General features: G+C 35.4%; 1 protein-coding gene across 2 annotated transcripts in view; it reads left to right on the top strand.

Annotated features, from left to right (window-relative positions):
* The first annotated feature begins 525 nt into the window (after positions 1 to 525).
* glra1 (glycine receptor, alpha 1) overlaps positions 526 to 20,465 on the top strand; it is a 58,580-nt gene continuing 38,640 nt past the window's right edge. The window contains exons 1-3 of one of the 2 annotated variants that reach the window (XM_053505043.1): positions 526 to 1,353; positions 11,966 to 12,090; positions 19,569 to 19,607. In XM_053505043.1, the coding sequence (XP_053361018.1) occupies positions 1,298 to 1,353; positions 11,966 to 12,090; positions 19,569 to 19,607 (220 nt within the window). In that variant the 5' untranslated portion in view covers positions 526 to 1,297. The remainder of the gene's footprint in view (positions 1,354 to 11,965; positions 12,091 to 19,568; positions 19,608 to 20,465) is intronic. The other variant, XM_053505045.1, reaches the window with a different exon arrangement.

Here is a 20,465-nt window from a genome sequence, read left to right as displayed (position 1 = left end):
GCAGCTGTGATTTCCCACAAACCTTTACGTTCTGTTTTTAGTTAGTGCTGATTAAGATCAGCTCTAAAGCCCATCCATCTGCCCACCATCACTGCACAGATGAAAATGACATGACTTCGTATCACCTCTGTGTTTGGGCAGGATGATTTTGAGCAGGTGTATAATAGCTGTTCATTACGCCTTCATCTTCATCAGTATGTCATCTGACCTGAGTGTTCACTCAGGGAGAAATAATACGAAATGCTAATTAGATGACCTCGTCCTTGCTTTAAGCTAAAACCCACATCTGATAGCGCGTGTGCGTGAAGCAGCTGCAGTCTCGTTTACACACACACGCGCGCGCGCGCGCACTCACGCGCAGGCACGTGCGCGCGCAGGAAATCTTCAAAACGACAGCGTCTCTGTTCGGACCAATGGCAGCGGCGCGGGGGCGTGCGCGCAAAGGTGAGCAGCTTTTTGAGTTTACTAAATGACTGCAGCAAGAAATACAGCAGCGTTTGCGCGGGGCTTACGGGTGATGGGAGACGCGCTGAGCGTCGCAATTGCATTTTGTTCTACAATTACAATTACTGGAATTGCTTAAAGAAAAGAAAAAAATTAACAAGAAGAGAAAGAGAGAGGGGGGAAATGAAATGGAAAACGTGTCGCGTCTCCTAAGTGGACCGGACAATGGAAGTGGCTTCATGCAGCAGTATTGGTTCGCCCTTGGGAAACAAGTGCGCAGGAAATAAGAGAATCTGCTGCAAAAGCGCGTCGGTCCGCACCGGCCGGGTTCCCGCGAGCGCGCGCGACTCCGAAGCGACGCATTGTATCCCGGAACGCGTGTCACTGGATGCGTGAAGAAATATAAAAAAAAGAAAAGAAAAAAACACACACACACGCGTATGTATTTATTCCCTCTCACTTGGTTTGGATTTGCGATTTACGAGAGTTGAAATCCGGACGTTGAAACTCGGCGTGCACGTGTGAAGCACGGATGAATTGACGGCGCTCGAGCAGGCTGTGTTGGCGCGCCGTTATGGATTGCCCGGAGTGAACGTCTGAAATTCAACTGGATCGCGTACCGATCCGGAGAGCTGCTTCTGAATACACGGACTGAAGCCTCCTTCGCTGGGTGCCAGCCCAGACATCCGGTGTCAGGATCATGATCATCTCGTTTCTATGGTCTTAAAACCATCCCCTGGCTTACCTTTGGATCTCTGGTACCCTAAAACCGAGCAGACACAATAGCAATCGATCATCATCATTATCATCGCAATTCCGAAATTCGTGCAGGGAAGAGCTCAAAGCTGGCACAATGTGCAGATTAAGCGCACTCGGAATTTATTTGTGGGAAACCCTAGTGTTTTTCAGGTGAGTATGCTATTTCAACTGTTGAAATGTGAAACCTTTTACTTTATGGTAATAATTCTGTATAGGAGGATATCTATATGCAGCCTACATGGGCGTTCTCAGCAGGAGGAAAACACTTAGGGCAGGTGAAGGTCTTAAAGATCATGTTACTACCCGGGGTATCTGACATGCATTGTTTCTGTGTTAACTTGAAGGCATTTGAAGGTGTGTATAATTGCTCATAGGCTAATGCCTCCCCATTGAGGCAGGTGGAGGAAACCAGGAAAGCTGCATGCGGTCCCAGTTAAGCAAGACGAACAGCGAAACAGCGACTACTAGCGTCCACTGAGCGCCATAACCATTATTTACTGGCTTTTCACTGAAGCACTGTCAAGGATCCAATATCAAAAGAGGGACACACACATACACACACAATTAATACGAAGTGCATATTTAATTTATGCATTTATTTTATTCAATGTATAGTAATAATAATAATAATTTTCCCCAAATGCTTTCTTCTTTTGAGGAGGATAATAAATCCAGTCTAGTGAGGCCCTTGTGCATCTATGACAAACTAAGATCCATATCAGTGCAAATTAAAACACTTTGTTTACCATTGAATCAATAACAGTTATATTTTTTCTTTTTCTTTTGCACTCAAAGAATAAGACAAAAAAATGGCAGGTCAGCACCCTTATCAAAAGAGGCATCGCTGGCGCTGTGGTGTTCAGACCCAGATATGAATCTTACCAAATATGGAGCTTCCTAATTGAAAATTTTTCTCCATGACATTTATATCGGTTTAAACAGCTACTACGAGTAAATGAGCACACAGCTAGTTATCATTATTCAACAAAGTATCTCGTTTCTCAGTCATGTATAAGACATTGCCATAAAAAACTGAAATGCAATTAAGTGCACATAAATGTCCCAAATGTTCTGTTTTTTGTTGCATAGGAGCTTGTAGCAATGATTTTTGTATTCTGCATGGGCCATTAATTTCTGAACTAGGATAGTGGTATTGCAGCATCAGCTTTCACTGCTGAACTTTGCAAATTCTCTTAATTAATATCTCTTTCCCAGTCTCAGCTTGACCACAGATCTCATTCAACATGCAGACCTATTGCCACACATTGATTATCATGCCAGTGCCGGTACCACTGATGAATACAAATTGTACACAAACATAATTTTTTTTAGAAATTTTATCTGTTAAGTCTGGTCAATGTTTATTTCCACATTATTAATGTTTTTGTTATAATAGGTGTGGAGGGACCGATGTATGAATAATAATACAAAAAAATACTCACAACCTAAATTGTTATTAAATGTAATTATTCTCTCACAAATTCATTTTCACTTTCAAAAACCCTTTCCAAATTTTTAAAAATATATTACCAAACCCTTTTCAGATTTTACTTATATAAATATTAGATATACAGCAAAAACATGCTGGTAAGTGGGTAAAAAAATGGCCCTATGCATGACTCGTGTACTTGTACTTGTGCCCTGTGATGTAACAGTGTCTTATCCTTTGTGTATTCCTGCCTTGAGCTAAGTGTTCTGGGTCCAACATGACCATGACCAGGATAAAGCAGTACACTTTCATTTATATGAAGCATGTCTTGTTTTCAGCACACAAAATACAAGTAAATGCTAAAAATTTTTTTTTAAATTACCCCTGGATGAACCCTGTTGTGAAAGTAGCATGGTATGCTTGTGAAGATGAGGTTATGTTTACACCTTGTTCATAATATGTATCTTATTACTGATTATTTTTCGTTCTGCAAGGATTATTAGAGCCCATTAGATCAGAACAAGTAGATGCAAAGTGAATTTTAACATGGCTTTGTTGAAGCATTTGCAAACTGCATTTGTTTTGTGTGGAATGTATGAAAATCCCAATATGACCTTGAACCAGCCTTGAAAATACCATTGCACTGGCAGGTTTATAGTGGAAAGCAATCTTATTTCTGAAAGGAGAGAGAGCCAAATAGAAAAAAAGCACTGTTGTGTCTAAACAGTATTGTTTATACTAAGAATTGGATTCATTATGTGTGACTCGATCACATGAGACCCCGTGTGGTAATTATCCAAGCACAGCTGGTTGCAGTGGCCCAGTAATCAGTTTCTTTTTTTTTTCTTTTTTCATTTCTTTGTTAGTGTTGCATGAACAATAGGCAGTTATGAATGGGTTTTTTTAAACAGAAGAAAATACATTGCATGGCTAAAGGAAGTCCTGTCTTATTTCTGTTAGTGCTGGGTTTGGGCAAGTTCACATGCATTACAATATATTATTGATTACCACTGGTCAAGACTGATTGAACTTCAATAAATTATCAACAAACTATCACTCTCAATAACAAAAAAGGTGAATCAGCAGCGATATGCACTCCACTCAGCAATACCTCAATTTAATTTTAGGATTTAAGATTAAATTGCCATTGTACTGCTGTGCAAATGTAGTGGCAAATTAGTGCTGCATAATTAACTAGATAAAAATGTCAATGTACAATGAACATATAGTCAGAAGTTTATGTACAGTATGTCGATAATTTGAGTATTATAAAAAGAATTTTTAGTTGAGAAATAAATATTGGCAAGCACACTCTTAATGAGATCATTGCGCCATTATTTGCTCTTAGCCTAAATAAATACATTCAAATACAAAGTGATATATTTAATGTTAAATCATAATTGGAAATATGCGTCATAATAATAATGTGTTTTGTTTTTTAGCATAGAAGCCAGGTAAATACAGAAAAGCGCAGGTCCTTTATTCCTAAAATAGCTAATATCTAGTCAAAACTAGCTAAATGGCTTTTGCAACAAAAGTATAAAGGATGTTCAACATAACATAAAAACGAACAGATCATCAATTAAAAATCCTTTCATGTAAGAACATTTAGCACTACCGATAAGAGCTCGCCAGCATCTGAGTTGTTTGCATATCGTTTTTCTGGATGAAGACTCAGCCATGGGTTTTTTTTTTTTTTTTTGGTGCTGCATCAGCAATAGCATAAGGACCTCACAAGTGCCTCAGCCAGCATCAATCCAGATTAATTAGAACAGCATCTACTCTGATCTTTACAATCTTTAATCATTAGACATGGTTTATTAGTATGCTAAAAATGAGTCATGCTAACCAAAGTACACACATTCATAAACCCGAACGGAGCGGACAGCAGAAAATTAAAATCGATAACTTGAAAAGAAAGGGGGTCTGTAGATTTCACACTGTCAAAAAGATTTCTTTGACAATATGCACTCATGTAAGAGGTACAAATCTGTGAATAGGACACCACAACAATCAGACAAACCATGACTAATCTTGTTGGGGTTTCACTGCAAGACCATCATATCTTGAGGACAAAATAGACAGATTTTGTCTATATTAGTAATGCTGAAAACATTGTTTCTCCATCTCAAGAAGACTTGTAATGTGCCATTTATTTTCTTAAAATTTACACAGCTGAATAAGCAAGTCATCAGATTGCCACCACCTACACAAGCAAAATTTGCCTCTTTATACAGAATTCTTTGATTCATTATTGTATAGCTTTTATCTTATAATGTGTAGACTATTATAATTGTATTTCAGAAGGACTGTTATAGAATCCTAGAGCTACTGTAGCATATAGATAATTTGAACCCGTTATAGGGCACAAATTGAAAGACTTGGACATTCAAAATTTCATTACCTTTTCCAAGACCGTTTTTCTCCCCCACTCATTTTTATGTTGCGAAATTAGGGTTAGTAAAGTTACCAGGGATGATTTCCCACCTGTCTTGTGTCTATCACAAATATGTTTAGAAAAACACACAGATAAAGTGAAAGCACATTTATTTAAACATATAAATTGGCAAAAATACAAATATAAGTTTTTTCTTGAGCTACTGATTTTACAAATGGGATTTTTCACCCGATAAAGTTTTTATTATTTAGCAAATTATCAGATTGCTAATTTATATCTTAAGTAGAACTAGTAGAATCATTAGTAAATTAATTTGTATCATTTATAGAATTAAAAGGAATTTATTTCAGTCTTATTTATATAAAATCAACAAAACATTGTATAATATGAATACATTAATATAGGTTTTTTTAAAATGCCAATTATATGTTTTTTTTTATTTCTTTATTTTTGTTTTAAGATAAATACTGTACAACTCTGTGTAAAAGCTAGCTAATGTGCTAGAAATGTGCGGAACATTCAGTCAAGAAGACCGCAGTGGTAAATGTTAATGAGCTAAAATCTTAATGATGTGTGAAGCAGGATGAGGCTGACTGCTGGTTAGTTAACTCTGAACGGAGGAATGTCAACTACAAGTTAAACAGAAAGAGAAGTTGGACAAAGGAATTAGACGTTTCAAGGACATGGGTGCTATCAATGCACTCTAAGATGTGTAATGATTATTGATCTCTTTTTTTTCTATCATTGATTTTAAGATCAATAAATTGGCCTCTGGGGAAAATTTATTTTAATGATTATCTTATTGTGTCTCTGTGTGTGTGTGTGTGTGTGTGTGTGTGTGTGTGTGTGTGTGTGTGTGAGAGAGAGAGAGAGAGAGAGATCAATGCAGTGAACATGAACGTTGACTAGGGAGAAAGTCTGTTCTAAACCAGCAGGTGTTTAAACAGAAATAATGACCTTTAGCCTGAACAGATGACAAACTCTGCAGGCACATGATAGAATATTAACGATTGCCCCTTTTCATGCTTCCTTATCCAGTTACAGTTATATTGTTGGGGCATCACTATGTCGTATCATAATGCCATGTCTAGTTCTGAAGTTTCATGTCTTTTTATCTCAGCTGTGTACTTTAGAAAGTGACAAAAAATGCACTAATTAAATAATTAAGGGCCTTAATTGATATTGGCTTAATTAATAACTCTAGTGTTTATAAATACTCGTTAATTTAGCATATAAAATGTTTGTTTTTATTGTTGTAATAAAAAGCTCAATTATATGGTTACAATCTTGTGTTGGCATAAATAGCTTGTGAAGTGCAATGGTTAAAATACTAGACTAAAAGAGACTGGTATTAGAGATGGGGTTATAAAAATCATCTATCACCACACACCAAATGACTCCAAAATCGATTTTTAAAAATGTATTTATAATTTATCTGTTTGCATTCTAGGGGGTAAAATGGTGGCGACTACTCACCCATTGGTAGGCAGCACCGTATTCTGTGTGGTAGTAGCAAATTGTTTGTTTGTTTAGTATTGTAACAAAATATTTTATATTATTGGACCTGGATATTCATAAAATCATCATATCCACTTAATAAAAATCAAATCTGCCCCTGTGATAACATTGTATTAGCTGGTCCCTGGTTATTCTAGTCCTTACTGTGTATCCTGCTAAAAAAGGGTTTACTATAGGTTGTATATAGTAACCATTTGATTAATCAATGTATAAATATATTGCCTACTTTTAAACAATAGATAGATAGATAGATAGATAGATAGATAGATAGATAGATAGATAGATATCTACAGCAGCCAGTTCACAGACTATACAACTAATAGGCAGCAAGGCCAAGAAGAATATTAAGGCTAGGTTAAAATTCAAAAAAGCACATTAAGAAAGGGGAAAATTAAAGAACACTGTATACAATTTAACATGCATTAATGTGGTAAAAAAAAAAGGTGTCAAATAATAAGAATATACTGTTTTTAAGTACATGATGATTGTATAAGTACACAGAAAGGAACTTATGTAACTGTATATAAGGTTCACCAGCGACTTAAAATGTTAATAAAAAAGATAATGACAGAAAATGTCAGAAAAGGAGATATTTCTTATGACACACAGCAAAGAAAAAATTCTTTCTACATTTAAAACAAATAAATCAAATATGATCTGCAAATATAAAAATCTATTACAACTGCAAAAAAATAAAAATAAACGATTGGTAATGTAAGAATTGTGTCCAAAAGTCCACCCTGAAATCTGGAGGGACAAATTAAAATAGGAAACAAACAAATGAAAGTAAATATTCAGTATCTTTAATATTTAACATTTAGGCTTCTATGCTATTTCTCTCTTCTTGTTCCAGTGTAAGCTAATTTATGAAATTGATTATGTTAACTGCTTATCCTCATGCCTAATGAAGCCTTCTGTTGTAACATGGTAATCAGATCTAATGTATTTCATCTAAACGGATCATCTGATGTTTTTGATCTAAATGGATCATAAGGTTCTTGTGGAGTCCAGGCGAGCTCAAGCACACACACTCATGAAAGTAAACATGAGGACATACCAAATACTAACCAACATTGCAATAGAGAAGACAGAAAAGCCTAAAAATGTAATCTGTTCTGGAGGTGAGTTTTTAAGAGGAAAATTAACATTTTGATACAATTGTCTCCTAAGAAATAAAGTAAATGTAGATAATCCATTTCAGCCATTCGTTAATGATTTAATTTGATAAGATTTGTTGAAGCATTGTCACTATTGGTATAGATAAAGCAGTTAAAATATTCTGGAGTCACATCTTCAATGCTGATGTTGAGACAAGTGTTTTGTGAGTATCATTCAATGATGCTGCCAGTTGAGGACCATTGAGACGCCTTTTCTTAACCTGGAGACTCTGATGTAATTGTCTTCCTTCTCAGTTGTGTAGCAGGGCCTTCCACTTCTCTTTCTGTTCTGGTTAGAGACAGTTAGTATTGTTCTTTGAAGAGAGAAATACACACCATTTGGTATGATATCCTAAATTTCTGAGCAATTTGTCACATGGAATTGCACTTCTGTATTGATGAGTTTCATAGGAGTTATTTTTCTGTTAATTTTAAATCTGTAACCCACTAATGCTGATGGTCCAGGTACTCAACAAACCTAAAGCAGAATGCTTTTCAGCTGTGCTAACATACTATACAGTAAGTGCAAAAGTGTTTTCTAATGAACATTAGCCTTTTTTAAAATTTTGATGTTGTAGCCATTGCCAATTACCAATGCATAGACTGTGTCTTTCTTTCAAAACTATTTTTAATTCTTAAGTGATCCACAACCCTAATAAATGCATTAATTACGGATTTTTTTCCCCCTGTTACGATATGATAGCCCGTATGGTGTTTAAATTACAATTAAATGTCTGTACTGTTCATTTAACTGTCAAGTGTAATTAAAAGCATGGAATTAAATGTTCAGTTTATGACTGCAAGATACCTGCGTTATTCCTCTTTTTTCCTTTTTCTCTAGAACTAGTTTGATTGAATATTTAACACAAAAACAGCCATATAAGTAGTAAAGTGCAAATGATTTCTTAAAAAACATCAACATTTCTAATAATAAAAAAATTTAAGAATTATTTTCAGCATTTAAATATTATGGCTAATTAGTGTATCACTCTGCAGCTATAAATGTGTTTTTGAATCCCATACTTTTCTTTCTTTTCCTTTTTCTTTCTCTTTTAATGCCTGGACTGAATTGGTAAGAAAATGCTGCCTTCATGCATTATGTGTGTGTGTGTGGCAGGCGGCTTCATTAAATGGCCTCTAACTGTTATACTTCCTGCATAATTTTTGTATTCCATGACACGTGTCATTGTAACAAGATAATTAATATATATTAAAGATGAAGAATATAAAGTAAAATTATATATATATATATATATATATACACACACACACACACACACACACACACTGGTCACTTTAGTAGTACTTGTTCTTGTACTCGAGTTCTTCAGAGTATAGATTCAACAAGGTGCTGGAAACATTACTTAGAGATTTTCATACATAATGAAATGATAGCATCATGCAATCCTGCTATTATTCTTCTGTCGTTCAATTTTGGTGAATCCTTGCAAATCGTAGTCTCAGTTTCCTGTTCTTAGCTGGCAGGAGTGGCATCCAGTGTGGTCTTCTGTTGCTGTAGTCCATCTGCTTCAAGGGTCAACATGTTTTGATGTGTGTTCAGAGCTGCTTGGTTGCAATGAGAAGTTATTTGATTTGCCTCAAACTGTTGCCTTTCTATTAACTTGGACCAATCTAGCCGTTCTCCTCTGACCTCTGGCATCAACAAGGCATTTTTACCCAGAGGATTGCCACACACTGGATATTTTCTCTTTTTCAGACCATTCTCTGTAGACCCTAGAGAGGGTGGGTGTGAAAATCCCAGTAGTTCAGCAATTTATGAAATACTCATACCAGCCCGTCTAGCTGCAACAACCATGTGTTCAAAGTCACTTAAATCATCTTTCTTCCTCATTCTGGCCATGTCTACATGCCCAAATATATTGTGTTGCTGCCAGGTGATTGTCTGATTAGCTGTTTATGTTAATAAGCAATTGAACAGGTGAGTGTTTGCATATGTATGTGTGTGTGTGTGTGTGTGTGTATAATGCTGCACAAAGCAATAAGTTATCATTAGTTTAGAAAGGAGCAAGTGTGACAGAGTTACCAGAGGAACCCAGATTCTCCAGCACACTCCAGTAAAAACCAATCTTACAATACACATTGAGAACATTAAAAAAAAAATGCAATAAGAAAAGATGATTTTGAAAACATTTTTAGACAAAAGAATCTTCTAAAGAGTAATAAAGAGCACTAAAGCGTAATAAACTAAACACAGTCAACATTTGGTGTGAAAATGTTTGGTGTGAACCATTTGCTTCAAAAAATCAATAGTGTTAGATACAGATTTGTGCAGTTTAACAGCTAAGTAAAACAGCTGGATGTTTTAATGCGTGTGCTGAAGGATATGCCAGAGTTCTTCTGGTAATTTTGTCACACTTGCTCCTTTCTATTTTCATGCAAAACCCAGGAGCCTACATTTAGTTTTTTTCTTTGTTTCCATCTGAAAACTGGTCTGTCTTATGTAATATGTTGCTTTCTTTACAGGAATGCAAATATTCTTCTGTAATCTTATTTATTTATTCGTTTTATAGTGTGTTTGAAAATAGTGGATGGTTTTGTACAGAATAATACAGACATATTGTAATAAGCACATGTTAGTACCGTACAAAAGTTTTACAAAGTGAAAAAAAGAGAAATCAAATTAAGATTTGGTGTAACTATGCTTCTTAACTGGCTTCAAACCTGCGTCAATACTTAGTCTTGCACACATGCACAATGTCAGGGATTTTGTAGGATGAGAGGCAAGTGTATGATTGACCAAGCAGATGTTAATGATCATCAAATTAATACACAGGTTGAAACATAGTCATCAAGTGAAAAAGAATCAGCAGGGCAGGAATCCTAAAACTGGTGAGGATCAGCCGAAATAAGGTCAGATTGAGGGAAGGCAGTTTCATGTCACAGGTCATACATCATGGCAAGATTAAACACAGCAAAAAGATATAATACTGATTCAGCAAGGTCTCTCCCAGAAAATGATTTCAAAGCAGACAGGGGTTTTGAGATGTGCTGTTCAAGCTATTTTGAAGAAGCACAATAAAAGAGGCAATGTTCAGGACTGTAGACGCAGTGGTCGACCAAGGAAATTCAATGCAGCAGATGAAAGACGTATCATGCTTACTTCCCATCAACATCAGAAGATGTCTAGCAGTGATCTCTGCAAAGATCTGGTGAAAACCAGTGAGACCCAGCTACATCCCTTTTCTGTCCAGAGAAGTCTCCTATGATGGAGGATCTCTAAAAGTTTGGGGCTGCATTTCTGCAAATGTAGTCGGTGATTTGGTCAGGCTTAATAGTGTCCACAGTGCTGAAAAATAAAATACTTTTCTATTATGTAATACCATGATGGAGGCATCTGATTGGCCCCAAATTTATTCTGCAGCAGGATAATAACCTAAGAAATGCAACCAATGCCATTATAAACCACCTTCAGCATTAGGAAGAACCAGGAGTCCTGGATATAATGTGTGGCCCTACAGAGCCCTGATCTCAACACCGCCGAGTCTGTCTGGATTTACATGAAGAGACAGAAGGATTTCAGGCAGCCTACATCCATAGAAGATTTGTTATTAGTTCTCCGAGATGTTTGGAACAACATACCAAAGTTAGTAGGTGGTATGACAATGCTTTGAGGACCCATTAGTGGCAGGTACAATTTGTGCAGTTTAATAAGAAAGGAAGTTTTCCTGAGCATCCTGTAGATCCACCCACAGTTCTTCTGAGGACTTTTATCTGTTGCACCTACTTCTTTTTTGCATGCAAAATTACATTTTTCTATTTTTCTATTATCATCTTCTATTTTGAAGGTGGTTGCTGACAGTATATAATATGATGCTTTCTTTTCTGGTGTACAAATGTTTTTCTGCAGCTTTTAATTTTGTGGTGGAATACTGATGAAATACTGATTTGAAAGTCGGAAGTGTTTTTGTACTGACTAACTAAAACGATAACTGAGTTTGTACTAAGAATATTAACAATCTTTCTTGCCTTGCTGAAGTAAAACTATATAAAACTCCTATAAAGGTACTGTGAAGAATGTGATTTTGGATCTGCAAGGGTTAAAAAATGGGAAACTTGAAGAACGTGTGCTAGACTTTCCAACAGCATAAAGGGTTGACAGCATGCCTTATTTGCAAAGTTATCCAAATACATACCGGCTTAATTAGTCCGTGTAGTCCACTCTGTACACAAAAAAAAGGGTTGGAGAAGTGGACAGATTTCATAACACACCTGTCTCTGTTTCTCTATCTTATTTTTCAGCTTGGCAGCATCCCAGCAAGCTGCAGCAAGAAAAGCTGCCTCCCCTATGCCCCCTTCAGAATTCTTGGACAAACTCATGGGGAAAGTGTCTGGGTACGATGCAAGAATCAGACCAAATTTTAAAGGTAAGTGCAGCCATAGAGACAGCGGCGAAAAAACACAGGAATGTAGCCAAGCAATGGCTTGGATTGAATAGATGGAAATGCTTGGGCATGTGTCTTTTAGAGCTGGGGATTCGTTCCAAATTGCATATTGAAGTAAAGTGCATTTCGACCATTGATCACTGGTCAAGAAAACGCTATGGAAGCAAGTGATCAATTGTGCTATTGATCCCAAATGTCTCTACCATATGCTGAAATGCTCAAGCTTTACTGGGTTTCCTATTTGACAAATTCTGTGAGCTTTTTGTGTGTGGTGCCTAGTCAAGTTTGAATCACAATCCCCAAGATTTACTGAAAAATCGCATTTGCATGTGAATGGAACAGCAAAGCTATGTCCGTATTTCAGTGCGGTGAAGCATGACGAAATTAGCATGTGAAATTGGATTTTCATTTCTATTCATTTTTGGAAATGATTCCTGTGATAACCTTTGTTTACGAATTTAAGAGGCTGTTCCTTATAAGGCTTTTCCTAGGCTGGCTACATTCCTGTATGGTTCCTGAAACTTTATGTTACTGTCGTATGAGTGTGTGTGAGGTAGTATTTTTCTTCTGATTCAGTGTTTGGCCTGGTATGTGTAATAAGAGTGTTAAAAATGACCTCAGTCCAAAAAACTAGAGGCACTGAGGCACGTCGAATGTTTCCTTTTTGCCGCAACTTTAAAAGATTTTTAAAAAGCAGTATTTTCACACACACACACACACACACATATATATGAGAACATAATGGAAATCAAAACATAAAATTGATACTGAAAAAATTGCATTTTTTTTCCTGTAACTATTGAGGTTAAATGCCCTGAAATTCAGAATGCTTGTTGTGTCTATTTTTTTAGTAACAATGCCTGCTAGTACAGGGTCTTCTTTGTTTTGTGATAGTGTGCATCTTAACCTTGTTCATAGCTAAGGTTGTTTTTTGTGTGCTGTTTGCAGAAGCACTCTGCAATATTAGAGGCTTTTTCGGTAAATGCATTGTGACATGTTGAGCTGTGCTCCTGAATATTTTAGCTTTATATTTTACTGCAATTTAGTTGAAGACAATTTTTTTATATAGTAATTCAGTTAGGAAAGTATAACAAAGAATGCATTTATTTAGTCCAAGATGCAGCAACAATTAATGAGCTCTGTACGTCATCCCCTGCACGAGTCTATACTGGTTAATTCTGCATGAGGCTCTTCTTGTGTGATCTATGTGGATCAGCTTTTATTGGTTTTCTAGGAACCATGGTTTAATTTAGCCTTTCAGAAATCAGGAGCACAAAACAATTGGTGCTTTCTTATAAGGATTCTTAGAAGGGATGCAGTCTAGTTTCAGATCAAGTTCAAAGCAAGAGTGGGTCATAAACAGAACAGTTTGTAACGCCAAATGTATTGGTTATTTACACAAATTAATGAACAGATGAGTATCAATAGCAGCATGACACTGTTATTCACACTAGAAGAAAAAAAGGATTTTTAAAATTATAAAGTCTGATAATCCTGTACAGAATACAGAAAACCAATAATGTTTCTATTACTAGAGTGTGAATACTTACAGCTGGACTATCCGTGCTACTGGATGATGTTAACTATGTAACATTATGTTAAAGCACCTTTGCAAAAAAAAAATTCTAAAAAGGTTTTTTTGTTATTATGGCAAAGTAAAAAATATTTACCATATCTCACTATGGCAGAAATCCTTCATAGTGTCAGAAACGTTTAATCCGTTCAATCATTGTCATAGTAATTATACTCTGCCACTTTAATATCATATTTGTGATCAAATAAATGAGAGTTTCAATTTAATCTTGCACAATAAGCTGCATTAGGCTTTACTTGCTAAGAAGCAGAGTTATAGAGTTTTAGCATTTTTAAGTTTTTTTTTCCTAAGGTTATAAAATGGTAGTATTTTTGCTCTGTCCCTGCATCCAGATGGCTATAAATTAATGTGAAACGTGAGTTTTTTTATTAGATTCATTTTCTCCTATGATAGCAGATGTTTTTATAATATATAGTAAAAAAAAATCACAATATTCGCACAGGAATGTATTTAAAGAACTATCATAAAGAAGTTGCATTTAGGCGGGAGACTGGTTCATAGCTTCATATGGACATTTTGTTTGCCAATACAATAAAAAAAGATGCAAATCGCAGCTATAAAACTCATTGGCCTTTTTTTTCGTTGACAGTGAGACAATTTGGTGGGTGTGAACACTTCTGATTGGTTGATAAGCAAATTTTGTGAGTGAGCAGGATTAACATTTTTTTGAGAGTAAATATGATATTTATAGGAATCCTGCTTACAAATTAAATTCATATTGTGTTTTTAAACAAAGTAAAATTACATTATTATTCTTATTATTATTGTTATTATTATTATTATTATTATTATTATTCCCTAGTATAAGCCCTAAAAAAAAAAGCGACAATATAATTATTAAGCTAACATGATATTAAATTAATTTTTAAACCAGTAACATTTTTAATGCTTGAATGTACAAAGTGGGGCAGTGGTTGCCTTACCTTAAATATAATTAAATCTCCTGATGATTTTCATAATTGGAATAACTTAGCAGTCCTTTTTAAAACCACTTGGAACGATTTGAAGAATCTTCAAAAAAAAAAAAAAAAAAAGCAAGAAAGTATAATAAACAAGCCCCAGCTCTTTAGAGTGACGTTACAACGCAATTAAATTAATTTCATTGTCTGAGACCTGAGAGGCAACCGTGGTCACATGAACACACATTATGAAAGTCAATGGGACGTCATGGCTGTCAAGTCAGGAGTGTATGAGCACATTGAGCCGGAAGCACTCACATTCCTGCTTTTGGCTGCTCTGCTGTGGAGCGCAGTAATGACATTCATTCAGTGAGGGATCTAATATACTGAACTCATGATGGTGTTCTCGGCCAGAGGTTGCTTTTGAACACAAACTGTCTATCTCGAGTAGACATTTATTTCCAGCTCTTATTGTCAAGGAGCACTCTACCACCACTTTTAGCTAATTTGATGCTAGACAGTGGCCCGAAGCTCTGATGTGCCAACATGAAAAGAAATGTTAAACTGGTGTTGCCTGAGACCTAATGTATAAAGAGCAAAAAATTTTGAGATTCATATTTATCGTGCCTTATTAGGGACAAACCTTGTACAGATGACCAAATCTGACAATTTCAATTCTGTAGATTTAAATAAATTTGCATCTTTCAAGAATATTCTTTAGTTTTCTCCTGCTGGTGCTGTGGAGTCAGAAAAGTTGTGAGGCACTGAAGCTCTTCTGCAAACAGACTTTGACACATTCTCCAGCATTCCTTGACAACTGGAGTTGAGTATAGCTGCGACCACCGTGATCTTCTTCACCTTGTCAGTGGATATGAGGAACAGTCGAGTCAGGCATCATGAGGTGCAAGGAAGTCCAGAAGAATATCATTATTGTGAATTGCTTTAGATCTGCTGCTGTTCATTCACCTCTCCTGATCATCCGGAATTTTTTTTTTTAAAATACAACCACAATGATCTTCATTATTAACCCGTGTACTTCTAAAAGGGGAATGAAGGTGTACACATGTAAATATAAAGTATGTTATTGAAAAATTTGCAGTATATATTATTTAATTTAGTTATTTTCTGGATATACATCCTGCTGGAGCTTGATATTAATTTAGATCCTAACTGCACTTAGTAATTGGACTTTAACTAGAACTTCTGTAATGAGAGGGAGTGTAGCCTTCATATTTAGCCTGAAATGGAAGATTTGTTTCTTTTTTGTTCTTTTTTTTGTTTTGTTTACAAAATCTAACGACATAATGCTGTGAACTGATATGTTGTGAGAAACTGTGCACTAGGCAAATCTGTCGTTCCATTGTAACAGTGCTATAACAAAAAGCAGCAACAAAAATGTGTATCATGCTGCTAGAGGTGTCTCTCTGGTGGGTTCCCGTCTGCCAAATGATGTAATCTGTCCAACATATCAAAGTGGTAGAAAGTAGCTTAAACCATATTTCCAATGCGACACTTGCTGTCATATAGTAGGAGTAGAAATATTGTTGTTTTCTCATGGGTTGTGTAAAGGCCAGAGGACAGCTGCATCGACACTGCAGGCCAGTAAAAATACAGTGTGATAGAGCAGTCATCCAGTACAAAGGGAGCAGGGTAAACTTGATTTTAACCTTTTATACACATTTTAAGTTGTTATAGAAGTTCAAAATCTCTCAGGACTGCCGACACTATGGACTATGGGAATTTCATTCTGTAACTGATATTGCACAAATTTAAAGCAAGCATGTGTGGCTGCTGCAGTTCAGCTTTGCTGACTCAAGGATGCATGATGGAACTATGCCAGTGTGTTTATAAATGGTTGTATTAATGGCTGCAGGTTACACATACTGTAATCAAAGGTGTAGTTGTGCTTGGTGTGGTTCATATAAAAATTGAACGATAAAGAAAATAGGAAAGATGAATTTTATACACGACACATTTATTTCTGTAAGAATTTAATACATTTAGTGCTTAATTTGACCTAATCACATACAAATTGATATATTTGGTTTTTTTTTTTTGTTTGTTTTTTTGTTTTTTTGAGTTAACAAATAGATATTGACAGACATCTTCTTAATTAGATCCTTTGTCCAATTACTTGGTGTTAGCTTAGATAAATACAGTGGCATACAAAATAATACATTTACTAGTTTAAATCGCAATCACAATCGCAGTATGCAAATATAATTGCAATATGATTCATTTATCAAATTCTGCAGCTCTGACTGCTAGCATTTAATAAAAAAATTTTTAAATCAGCGTTTTTTATATTTTAATGATTTGGAAATTGAGAAAAAAAAAATTGTCACGGCTATATTTTTAAATGTGAATTTCATTATCAGTGCGATTTATACTTAACTTTTTTTTTAAGGGAAAGGCAAGATTAAAAACTTTACGGAAAAAAAAATGTAATGTTGCATATGCAATTAAATTACCCAAACTGTATTTAAATACAGTGCAGTGTATTATGGGTTCATTGCATCATGCACTTCCTTTCTAACACATATACTGCCATTGTTCTGGACTAAGTTTAATCTAAAGTCATCAGACCATATGATCGTTTTATATTGCACCAAATTCAAATTCAAATTTTTATTTGTCACATACAACACCATACACAGTATGACACGTAGTGAAATGCTTACATGACTGTTTGTGACCTTAAAAAGAAAAAACGGAAGTAAGGAGGCAAAATAAAAAAAAATAAAAATATATAAAATCTACTATTTTTGGTTACAATCAAATAAAATAGAATAAAAAGTGTAACGTTAGAAATATGTAAAAAGTAAGACTGTCCAAATGTTTAATCTTTGTGCTCGCTGATAAATTAAGGTCTTTTTTTTTTGGATTAGTCTCGCTACCAGATGGTTTTATTATGGCCACACAGTTGTTTAGTCATAATCCTGTGAGTTATCATTACATTCCATGTGTATGTAAATGCTCTTACTTTCACTATTAAACATTGCTATGTTTTTTTACTGTTAATTTTTTACCATGTATCTTCTCCAAGTGTTTAAGTGACCTCCATTCATAATTTTTTTGACTACATTTCTTCCACAAAGTTGACGCTCCAGCACTATCCTTTCAGGTTTTGATAATATCCCAATTTCAAATCTCCTTGTTTTCTTTTCTTGATGCAGCCCAGTAATTTGATTCTTCTGATATCGTCATTGTTTTGGACAGGTAGTAGTATACTTTTGTCATATTTCAAGCACCAACCTTTCATAGTACTGCTTGAAATAGTGCTGATTAAAGTAGTGTAATTCTGAACAAAATGTTGCAATATTTAGAGAAGACTGTTACAGTAAAAGTTAAAAAAAAGTATTTTGTTAAATTCTGGTTGAATCATAAATTTATGACACAATAAGGGGACACTTCTTCTCGTAATAGCTTTTAATAGCATCTGTTTTTTTATGTTGTTAGCTGACATTCATAAATAGATAGTCCAATACTATAATACATACTGTAGCTTTTACAAAGCACACTCAAGCTGGGTCACAGGTATTGAGGCTCAAATAGTTCATACAGATTCTCCTCACAAAGGATAAGCCTCTTTGAATCTACAGGATTATGTTTACACAGGGGATTGCTGGTCAGGTAGCATCATAGAAGGAAAAATGCCTCCCATTACAGAGCTTAAGTCAGCTGTCTGCAGCAGTTCATGTTTATGCCAAGTAATTGCAGTTCATTTTACGACTGAGTTCCCTTGCAAGTTACACAGACGGATTACTGCAGTCAACAAGAATCTTTCCTGCAGGCAGATTTCCATTCCTCACCAGGCAGATAATGATAAATTTGCCTTTCATGACCGATGTATGAGATTTTCTAGAGTATGGACACGTACATTGAATATATATGTATGTGTGAGTACACAGAAATGATGTGTTTTATTTCCTTGTAATATTACAATTGATTTTATTTATCAGTTTGAAATAGAAGACTTTTCCTAGTCCATGTGTTTTTTGTTTGTTTTTAACACCATTGTCAGATATCATCATTGTAGTATTTCTTTAGATTCATTGGTGTAATTTACTTTCGACAAGAAATTCACAATTGTTCTGCACTTATTAATCCATGTCACAACCAAGGGTACAATATACCCTTTTTTGTGTTGCTACACTGCAGACATGGTAATTATGAAAATGTCATTAGTGCAAGTTTGTAACAGGCAAATGTGCTAATGGGAATTTGGAAAGATTTTTGAAGTCAAGATCCATTTGTTTTTTCAAGCAAAAAGACATGAGCTTTAACCGCTACTGGTGTCTGCTTGACATTTGTAAGGGAAAATGCCTTAATGTGATAGATCACTTGCTCTGATGAAAGGGAGGCTGCAAAACGTATGGAGCATTCACTGCAATTGCTTTTTGCACTTGAGGTTAATTTCTCTTTGTCTGACACAGTTCTGCTATCTGATGGGATTAAAACCTCCAAAGCGGAGTAAAGAAATGGAATGTAAAGAAATTGGCTTTTTTGCAGTTTATAAGGCAGTAAAAAAAAAAAAAGGAAAAACCTACCCACAAAGCTCAGTGAAGCTAGTGTGACATGTATTCTTTGCATTTTCCCTTCTTTATAATGTACTTGCATCTCTTGCATTTTGCTAACCCACCTTTGGCTCATGTAATGAGATCTGCATTGCATACCCCCAATCCCCCTATTTTCATTTCTCTGCATTACCTCTCCTCCTTTGCCCGCTGATTTTTCGACAGATAAGTGCATCCCACCTGCTCTTGCCTTTAGTATGCTGGCCCTAGTCTTCCCTGCCATACACTTCAAAGCACAAGTGTATGGTAAAGTAAACTTGCTGAAGGAATGGGCCATGCTTCTTATGTTTCCTTTTCTCTGTTCTATTGTTGTTTTTGCAGAGAAAATGACGGTTTAACATTACTGATGTTAGAATATTATATGTTTAATCCTGATCTTTTTTTCATTAGACCCACAAGGCCCCAAATCGGATGGTACTCACAAGAAAGGTACTTCCTTTTTCTTTATCCAGGACTAATGAAGCTTAGTAATTTATATACCTGGAGTGATGTCCCTCTCATATAATCCGAAGGGGAAAAAAATGTGCTAGACTGTGTGAGGTTTCTCCCATGCACTGGTTTGTATCAGTAGATGGAGATGTGTTCTTGTGTTTCAGGACCACACATTTATTTATTTTATGGTTGAGTATCTGCATATACTTGTGTTGATCCAGACATTTCTCTTTCTTCTGTGTCAGTGCTCATTTTTCTTATCTTATGTACAGTATGAGCTGAAAGAATCCTGAATGAGCCCTAACAATGTGTATATCATATATATCATGTGTGTGTGTCTTAAATGTTACTGTTACTTATATAAAATAGCATTCACAAATGTGCAGTTACGTACTGGTCTGTTTAAAGTTTTTTTTTTTTTTTTAGTGCAGCATTTCAGCTGTTTTCAGTGTTCACAAAACATTTGCTTTAGGCTGGGGAATCAGCTTGCTATTAGGTCTTGCCTTTCTGTGGATAATAGCATTTTTTGGTGTTTGCTCTCAAAGCACCCTGAAGCTCTGGTGCTGTAACGAGATGGCTGGGTTGGGCTTTATAACTAGCATTATTTTTTTCCCTTTACTTTTTAAGATTTATTATTGCACCAGTGTGTTTTTTTTTCTTTCTTTAAAATAAATAATGGTGAAAAATTTTAACATTTTGGTTATAAAATATATAAATTGATTTTCAGTGTTAAATATTCTACTGGCATGAAGCTAGGTCGTAGTAAGATCTGAGTCGTGTGTGTGTGTGTGTGTGTGTGTGTGTAGAAAATAAGGGAGCAAATTTAGCACTGACTGCAGTCTTAGCCCTGTTGGC

This window comes from Clarias gariepinus, chromosome 10 (assembly GCF_024256425.1).
Source record: "Clarias gariepinus isolate MV-2021 ecotype Netherlands chromosome 10, CGAR_prim_01v2, whole genome shotgun sequence".
In the NCBI taxonomy this organism is placed as follows: Eukaryota; Metazoa; Chordata; class Actinopteri; order Siluriformes; family Clariidae; genus Clarias; species Clarias gariepinus.
Note: the sequence above shows the minus strand (reverse complement) of the source record. Positions and strands in the feature narration are given on the sequence as shown.